Source organism: Nyctibius grandis, chromosome 1 (genome assembly GCF_013368605.1).
Source record: "Nyctibius grandis isolate bNycGra1 chromosome 1, bNycGra1.pri, whole genome shotgun sequence".
Classification (NCBI taxonomy): Eukaryota; Metazoa; Chordata; class Aves; order Nyctibiiformes; family Nyctibiidae; genus Nyctibius; species Nyctibius grandis.
In genome coordinates this window covers 132,588,619-132,597,851 of record NC_090658.1, presented here as the reverse complement: position 1 = coordinate 132,597,851, position 9,233 = coordinate 132,588,619, and the positions used below count along the sequence as shown (strand labels likewise).

Here is a 9,233-nt window from a genome sequence, read left to right as displayed (position 1 = left end):
ATGTCCCACCCCCGAGTCTCAGCCCCCCCCCGTTAGTGACCTCTGGGTGATGAGAACAAGAGGAAACAGCCTCAAGTTGCCCCAGGGGAGGTTTAGATTGGAGATCAGGGACAACTTCTTCATGGAAAGGGTTGTCAAGCGCTGGCACAGGCTGCCCAGGGCAGTGGTGGAGTCCCCATCCCTGGGGGGATTTAAAAGCCGTGTAGATGTGGTGCTGAGGGCCATGGGTTAGTGGTGGCCTTGGCAGTGCTGGGTGAACGGTTGGACTTGATGGTCTTAAAGGTCCTTTCCAACCAAAACAATTCTGTGATCTGATTCTCCTCAAGGTCTTCAAAGGGTCGTGGGTCCATATCCTTCTCCAGCTCTCCTGATGGTTCTCAGGTTGTAGCTCTCCAAGCCCCTCTGCTACTTAAAATCAGAGAAATCACAGAATCATTTAGGTTGGAAAAGACCCTTGAGATCATCAAGTACAATCGTTAAACCAGATGATCACAGAACCACAGACTGGTTTGGGTCGGGAGGGACCTTAAAGCCCATCCAGTTCCAACCCCCTGCCATGGGCAGGGACACCTTCCACCAGCCCAGGTTGCTCCAAGCCCCATCCAACCTGGCCTTGAACACTGCCAGGGAGGGGGCAGCCACAGCCCAATGGAGGGCGACCACAAGCCCTGTGGGTGCACAGACCCTGGGAGCCCCCAGCTCTGGTCCATGAGCTGGTTGAAGCCAGAGGAGCAGCCAAGGGGCTCACCTGGGGACCCCCCAAACGAAGAGCTGCGCTTCACGGCAGGATCTGGGGCACGGCTGGCTGGAGACCCCCGCCCCAGAGTCCCTGTGGTGGCCAGGGACCCTGGAGGAGGAGGAGGAGGAGGAGGAGGAGAAGGAGGAGGGGAGGGGGTCTCAGCAAGGAACCCCCAAAGTCCCCGACCCCCACGGGACCCCATGTCTCTGAACTGGGACCACCGCTCCAGACCAGAAGCCAGGAGCCAAACCACAGCACCCTGGGGCCCAGCCAGGACCCCAGACCCCAAAACAGCACCCCATGTCCCTGCCCCAGATCCAGGGGCCGGACCCAGGACCCCAGACCCATCTCCCCATATTCCTGACCCAGGTGCATGTGCCCAAACCCCCAAGCCTGACCCCCAGCCCCTCGTCTCTCTAAGCCAGACTCCTGGCCCCGCTGCCCTTGGACCAGGACCCCCTCCCTGGACCAGGACCCCAGACCAGGACCCCCTCCCCACACCCCAGCCCCCATCCCCATACCAGGACCCTGTTCCCATACCAGGACCCCTTCCCCATACCAGGACCCCATCCCCAGACCAGGACCCCCTCCCTGGACCAGGACCCCTTCCCCAGACCAGGACCCCCTCCCTACACCCCAGCCCCCATCCCCATACCAGGACCCCGTCCCCAGACCAGGACCCCCTCCCTGGACCAGGGCCCCCTCCCCACACCCCAGGCCCCCTTCCCCATACCAGGACCCCGTACCTGGACCAGGCCCCCTTCCCCATACCAGTACCCCCTCCCCATACCAGGACCCCATCCCCATACCAGGACCCCCTCCCCGGACCAGGACCCCTTCCCCAGACCAGGACCCCCTCCCTGGACCAGGACCCCCTCCCCACACCCCAGGCCCCCTCCCCAGACCAGGACCCTGTCCCCATACCAGGCCCCCTTCCCCATACCAGGACCCCCTCCCCAGACCCCAGGCCCCCTCCCCAGACCAGGACCCTGTCCCCATACCAGGACCCCCTCCCTGGACCAGGCCCCCTTCCCCAGACCAGGATCGTGCCCCCAGACCAGGACCCCCTCCCCAGACCCCAGGCCCCCTCCCCCAGACCAGGACCCCCCTCCCCAGACCAGGACCCACTCCCTGGACCAGGACCCCCTCCCCACACCTGGACCCCCTCCCCACACCCCAGGCCCCCTTCCCCAGACCAGGACCCCCTCCCTGGACCAGGGCCCCCTCCCCACACCCCAGGCCCCCATCCCCAGACCAGGACCCCTTCCCCAGACCAGGACCCCCTCCCCAGACCAGGACCCCTTCCCCAGACCAGGACCCCCTCCCCACAGCCCAGGACCCCCTCCCTGGACCAGGACCCCCTCCCCACACCCCAGACCCCCTTCCCCATTCCAGGACCCCCTCCCCAGACCAGTACCCCCTCCCCAGACCAGGACCCCCTCCCCACACCCCAGGCCCCCTTCCCCAGACCAGGACCCTGTCCCCATACCAGGACCCCCTCCCCAGACCAGGACCCCTTCCCCGGACCAGAATCCCATCCCCATACCAGGACCCCTTCCCTGTACCGGGACCCCTTCCCCAGACCAGGACCCCTCCCCACACCCCAGGCCCCCTTCCCCATACCAGTACCCCCTCCCCATACTAGGACCCCATCCCCATACCAGTACCCCCTCCCCAGACCAGGACCCCTTCCCCAGACCAGGACCCCTTCCCCAGACCAGGACCCCCTCCCCACACCCCAGGCCCCCTTCCCCAGACCAGGACCCCATCCCCATACCAGGACCCCCTCCCCAGACCAGGACCCCCTCCCCATACCAGGACCCCCTCCCCACACCCCAGGCCCCCCCAAACCCGGCTGGGCGAGGCTGGCCCGGCACGGCCCGGCCCGGCACGGCGTCTGTCGGCCATTTGTTAGTCATTAGGGCTGGAGGGAAGGCGGGCAGGCGCAGGACCAGCCTTTCTTCTCCAGCACAGATCCCAGCGCCTCGCTTCGCGGTGGCCACCATCCAGCCGTCCCGTGTCCCCATCCCGCGTGGGACAGAGGCCATGGGCGAGCGGGTGGCCGTGGGGATGCTCCAGCACCCGGGGTGCTTTTGAGGGGCTCCCCGGGGTAGTTTTGGGAGCAGGGGGTGGGGGGACAGCGGGGAGCAGCGAGGAGACGCGTCGGGGCGGATGCGGGAAGCGGGGCGGTGAGTCCTGGGGTCGGTGTCGGGATCGTACCCACCGCCCACCCGGCTCGGGGGGCTATGAGAGGTGAGTGGGGGGCAGCCCGGGGCGGGGGTCGCAGCCATGGGGATGGGAGTGGGGCCAGTGGCATGGGGGGGACAGGAGGAGATGGCCGTGCCGGAGCAGGGGGGGGGCAGCTGGCACCGGGAGGATGCACCCCCTGAATCCCATGGGGGGCATCTCCCCATGGCCAGGGGCTGAGCTGGCTTCAGCCATGCCCAGGGACCCCCACATCGGTGGGGAGGGGGGGACAAAAGGGTCTGGGGGGGGGCAAAAGGGTCTGGGGGGGGTCCCAGAGCGGTGCAGCTCCCCCCCACCCAGCTCGCTCGGAGCCTGGCACTTGTTGACTCCGTGGGGCAGAAAAACAAGATTTGGGGCAGAAAACCAAGATTTGGGGCAGTTGGAAAGCGAAGGGTCGTGTCAGGGAGGAGGGGGGGGGTGGATGCTGGCCCCAGCCCGGTGCCCCCCCCCTTGTGCCCCCCGCCCACCTCTGCGTGAGCCTGGGCTCTATAAAGCAGGAGATCCCAGTGCCACCGGTGCTCCGGCCGTGGGAGGTCGGGGAGGCCCTGGGGAAGGGGATGGGGGGGCTGGGGGGGGGCTTTGGGGGGCTGTGGGGGGGCTGTGGGGCACGGCACAGCTCCCCGGGAGCTTTGGGGGGAGCAGGGAGGGTGGCACCCACGATGGGGTCCAGGCTGGGGGTTTTCTCCCGTGGTTCTTGCAAGAAGGGGCTGGGAAGCCACGGAGCCCCCCGGGGTGGGGAGCCAGGAGCCCTCGGCTTCTCCATCACCCACTTTTGGGCCAAATTCAACTGAATTTCCCCAATTTAGGGGTCTGGGAGTGCAAAGGTCCCAGCCAAGTCCCGCAGAAGCGGAGCGGGGATGTGTCCCCAGGGGCTGGTGTCACCCAGCTGAGGGTGGCAGTGACGGCTCCCATGGGGCTTCCCAGCTTTTCCCCATGGGTGCTGGGTCACGGCAAGGCTTGGTGGGCATCCCCAGGGACCCCTGAGCTTGGTGGGCGTCCCCAGGGACCCCTGAGCTTGGTGGGCATCCCAGGGACCCCTGAGCTCAGTGGGTGTCCCCAGGGACCCCTGGGCTCGGTGGGTGTCCCCAGGGACCCCTGGGCTCGGTGGGTGTCCCCAGGGACCCTCGGGTTTGGTGGGCATCCCAGGGACCCCTGAGCTCAGTGGGTGTCCCCAGGGACCCCTGAGCTCAGTGGGCGACCCCAGGGACCCCTGGGCTCGGTGGGCATCCCCAGGGACCCCTGGGCTCAGTGGGCATCCCCAGGGACCCCCGGGGCTGGGAGCAGGAGGGCCCGGGCAGCGCTGGCACCTCAGGTCCCTCCTGTGTTGTCCTGCAGAAGAGGAGCCAGCAGGAGGGGAGGAAGAGGAGATGCCGACCTTCAGCTACCGCCCGAGCGGTAAGGACAGGGCGTCCCTCGGGGTGGGCAGGGGGTGCGGCGGGGCCTGATCCTTCCCTCTCTGCGCCCACCCAGGCAGGGCACGGACCAGCTGCAGCCGGTGCCAGAAGAACCTCTCCCTGCAGACGGCAGTCAAAGTCCTCTACGTCTTCTCCATCCTCCTCATCGTGGCCATGACCGTGCTGGCTGCCTTGGGTGAGCGCGGGCAAGGTCGGGAGGGCCGGCTGCTGCCTCCCCTCCTGCCCTCCTCGGGGCAGCCCCTCGGTGATGCTGGGGCTCCCCCAAAGCACCTTGAGGAGCACCCTGCTCCCCCTGACCTGCCCCTGGGATGCCATCTCACTGGGGAGATGTTTTTACCCCCGTGGGGACCTCAGGAACCACCCTGGAGTCCAGAGGTTGCCACCCCATCACCTCCACAGGCAACAAGCAGTCTCCCAGGCTCCACGGAGAACCCCTGGAGATGTTTTGTAGACCTTAGCCAAGCCCCCAACCCAAAAGCCCCATGGGACACCCAAAAGCCCCATGGGACACCCACCTCATGGAGCCAGCACCCACCAGCCACCCAGCCAGGCTCTTCAAGCCCTGGCCACCCTCCTTGCCAGGGAACGAGCTGGGAGGAAAGGTGTGGAGGGCGATCACAGCCCGGCGCTGGCCCACCTCCCCTGACCCCCCCCAACCTTTCCTCCACAGTGTTCAAGAAGGTCGACTCCATCTCCAATGACATCAGCTCAGCCCAGACCTACTACGAGAAGAAGATCGTTTCCATCCAGGAGGACCTCCAGGGCTTGGGTGAGTGGCTTGTGCCTGGACCTGGAGATCTTCTCCAGGCTTCAGGACTGCACGTCCCTCCAGCTGAGCAGAAGACTTTTCAGGGCTCCCCCAGAGCCAAAACCCCACTTGGCTCCCAGGATTTGGGGGAGGGACAACTGTGTGACCCCAAGAGTGGGGTTGGGCTTTTTGGGGACAGAGGTGGCAGGAGCAGGGTGAAGGTGGGAGCTGGAGCAGGCTGGTGGCATCAGGGTTGTCCCAGACGTGGCTCTGTGGTGTCCATCTCCAGGGTCTGCAAGGACAAACCCTGGTGAGGCTCCTTCCTCCGCTCTGGGCCTCAGCAGGAGGGTCTCCAGGCCCAGCAAGGGACGGGGTGGGGTAACAGATCCCTCTGCCCCTCATTCAGATGAGAAGACCTCGGGGAACTGCTCCCTCTGCCACGAGACGGGACAGCTGGGCCAGGAGATCACCAAGCTGCAGGGCGAGCTGGAGGAGATCCAGAAGATGCTTTTGGTTCAAGAAATCTTGCTCGACCGGACCTCCCAGACCCACGACCTCCTCTCGTCCACCAGCAACAAGATCACCAGCGAGGTGGACAACTGCTCCTTCTCCATCCGGCAGGTCAACGACAGCTTGGGGCGGTTCCTGGCCCAGGTTGGGGGCTGGCAGGTGGTCACCTCCCAGCTGGACAACTCTCTCAAGGGCTTGGCCCAGGAGCGCTACGATGTGCGAGCAGCCATGCAGCAGATGAACTTCACCTTGGGGCAAACCTCCGACTGGATCCAGGTCATCCAGAGGAAGACTGACGAGGAGACGTTGACGCTGCAGAAGATCGTCACCGAGTGGCAGAACTACACCCGGCTCTTCGGCGGGCTGCGGGCCACCTCCTCCAAGACCAGCGAGCTGGTGAAGAGCATCCAAGGCAACGTGGGCGCGGCGGCTCGGCAGGTCAGCCAGAACTCGGAGAGCATGCACGACCTGGTGCTGCAGGTGATGGGGCTGCAGCTGCAGCTGGACAACATCTCCTCCTTCCTGGACGAGCACGAGGAGAACGTGAACGACCTGCGCTACCACGAGAGGTACACGCAGAACCGCACGGCCGAGCGCTTCGAGACGCTGGAAGGTCGCATGGCCTCCCACGAGATCGAGATCAGCACCATCTTCGCCAACATCAACGCCACCGACAGCCACGTCCACAGCATGCTGCGCTACCTGGACGATGTGCGGCTCTCCTGCACCCTGGGCTTCCACACCCACGCCGAGGAGCTCTACTACCTGAACAAGTCCCTCAGCCTGGTCCAGGGCACCACGGACCTGCTGCGGGAGCGTTACAGCCTGCTCAGCGCCCGGCTGGACTTTGACATCCGCAACCTCTCCATGATCATGGAGGAGATGAAGGTGGTGGACGTCCGGCATGGGCAGATGCTGAAGAACATCACCATCCTACGAGGTGAGGGGCATCCTGGTGGGCACAGCCTAAGCCCTGGGGCCAGGCAGTTCTGGGGGCTGTTTCTTCTGTGGCTGAGCATGGTGGGATCTGGGCTCCTTGGAGGACCCAAACCACCATTGCTGAGGCCAAGGTAGGGTTGGGATGTGCATGAAGGCATCCAGACGCTTGCCCATGGATGCAGAAGATGGGGATGGAGCTGCATGGACTGAGCTTGCAGAGCTGTCCCTGCGTGGGGGTACAGGGAGAGCGGGGAAGGTGACCCATGTCCATCCCTCTTGCTGGTCCTGGTGGAGAGGGCACAGCTGCCCTTGGATGAGGGTGCCCAAAGCTTCCCCTGGTGACCTGGGGACATCTCCATCCACCCAGTGGACATCTCCATCCACCCTGGGGAGCAGCGGGGCTGTCCCAGCTCCACAGAGCAGACGGGCACCTCAGCACCTTCCCGCTCCATCATGGACCACCCAGCATGGGAGACACATGGCACCATCATCTGCATCATTATAGGGCTGCCCTAATTAACGAGCCCAGGGTGGGAGCCGGGCTCAGCAGATCCCGGTCTTAGCAAGGGCTGGGGCACCTCCCTCTCTCCCCGCTTTGGGGTCCTGCCCCCTACTGACCCCCTCCTCTCCCCCCAGGTGTGCCAGGCCTCCCGGGCCCCCGCGGTCCCAAGGGCGACGTGGGCATCAAGGGCCCCCCAGGAAGCGACGGAGAGAAGGGCGACGCGGGCAGCTTGGGGTCACCAGGCCCCCAGGGACCCCCCGGCCCCCCGGGACCCCCCGGCCCCCAGGGCGAAAGGGGTCCCCTGGGCTTGAAAGGCTTCCCCGGCCTCAAGGGTGCCAAGGGCAGCTTCGGGCAATCCGGCTCCCGGGGACAGGGGGGACCCAAGGGAGACCTCGGCCCCCCGGGGCCGGCTGGGGGCCCGGGGCCAGCGGGACCCCCTGGGCTGCAGGGCAAACCGGGGCTCCCCGGGACCCCCGGGGCTGTGGGTCCGGCCGGCCCGACGGGGCCCAAGGGGGACCCCGGCTTGCGAGGCCCCCCGGGGCTGCCGGGTCCCCCTGGCCCCCCAGGACTGTAACCCCCGGTGCCAGCCAGGGCATGGGGACAGGGGGGTCCCCACTGCCACCCCCCCCCGGACCCCCAGAGCATCCCCCTCGCGGGACGGGGCGGGCAGAGGGGTCCCGGTCCCCCCCAGTGCGAGGGTCTGGGGCTGGTCCCCGGCTCTCAGGGTGCTGCTGGCTCCGGGCTCGGAGGTGGGGGGTGCCCACGGGACGGGGCGCAGCTGGTTTGTGCCCTTTAAGCCCCCCCCTCCATCCCCCCAACCCCACGCTGTCCCCCCCTAATGTACTCCCAGCACAATAAAGCTGTATGGGGACAGGTGGCTCCTGCGTCGGGGACCCCAGGGTGGGGGACAGGGGAGCACCCCGAGGGTGGGGTGCGAAGGGGGGGACACTATCAGCCAGGGAAGGCGCGTTGCTGCTCTGCTCCGTGCCTCAGTTTCCCCAACTGGTGTCACCTCCTCTGCCAGCCAAACTCGGGGTCCCCGAGGCCAGGACATGGGGGGACCCCACTGGAGCAGAGGGGGTGGCCGGAGACTCCAGGTGCCAGGGCCATGGTGCCAAAGGCATCATGGTGCTGGGGCTAAGAGCCAGGCCAGCCCTGCTGTCCCTGTCCCCTCCGCTGTCCCTGTCCCCTCCGCCTGCCCCTGGGGCGCAGGATCCGGCCGCCCGGGCGGTTTATTGCTGTTGGCAAAGCTCTTTCCTGTTTTCAGGGCAGAAACAGCCCCGGGGCTGGTTGTTAACACGGCCCGGCACGGCCCTGGCCCGGGTGTGCAGCTGCCACGGCTGGGGGGGAGGCTCTGAGCAGGGACAGCAGAGACCTGACAACTCGTGACACCGATGGGGCACCCCCGCCATGCCCATCGCCGCTCCCTGCCTCAGTTTCCCCTCAACCTGGCCATGCTGTAACCCCCCACCCCTTCCCAACCCCCTGCGTGTGCGGGAAGCCGGGGCACATCTGGCCAGGGCACATCTGGCCGGGTCAGCATCACCCCGGGCAGCGGCGGTGCCAGTGGGCAACCGCCTCCTCTCCCCTGGGCCTGTGAAAAATGTGCCAGAGCAGGTTTTTTCCCCCCCCGAGCTGTGATTTTTGGGGCAGCGGCGAGGGTGGGCGATAGGATTTCAGAGCTGGGAGCAAAAGGATTAATAAATAAACGAGGAGCGGAGGCGGGGAGTGCTGAGGCACCGCTGGCCGGCCAGGGGTTATTCTTGGCACCGCTGGCTGCGGGGTGGGCACGGAGGGGAGCGGGGCAGCCGGGGCGGCGCGGCCTCTCGCCACCCCTGCGCTTCACCACGGCTTGGCCTGAACGGTGTCGGGGCAGGACGGTGGGGAGCCAGCACCCTGCTGGGCTGGGCAGCCAGGGACAGGGTGCTGGGGACACACGACCCCATGGGCACCCACACACAGGGTGCTGGGGACACACGACCCCATGGGCACCCACACACAGGGTGCTGGGGACACACAGCCCCAAGGGCACCCATGTACAGGGTGCTGGGGACACACACCCCCACAGGCACCCACGCACAGGGTGCTGGGGACACACACGCCCATGGGCACCCATGTACAGGGTGCTGGGGA

General features: G+C 66.7%; 1 protein-coding gene across 1 annotated transcript; it reads left to right on the top strand.

Moving 5' to 3' along the window:
• Positions 1–2,890: 2,890 nt before the first annotated feature.
• Positions 2,891–7,928, top strand: SCARA3 (scavenger receptor class A member 3). Its single transcript, XM_068409665.1, has 6 exons — positions 2,891–2,992; positions 4,322–4,381; positions 4,457–4,576; positions 5,072–5,170; positions 5,556–6,599; positions 7,235–7,928. Exons 1-6 carry the CDS (start codon positions 2,986–2,988, stop codon positions 7,672–7,674), a joined length of 1,770 nt encoding a protein of 589 aa, XP_068265766.1. The 5' UTR covers positions 2,891–2,985; the 3' UTR covers positions 7,675–7,928.
• Positions 7,929–9,233: the final 1,305 nt, after the last annotated feature.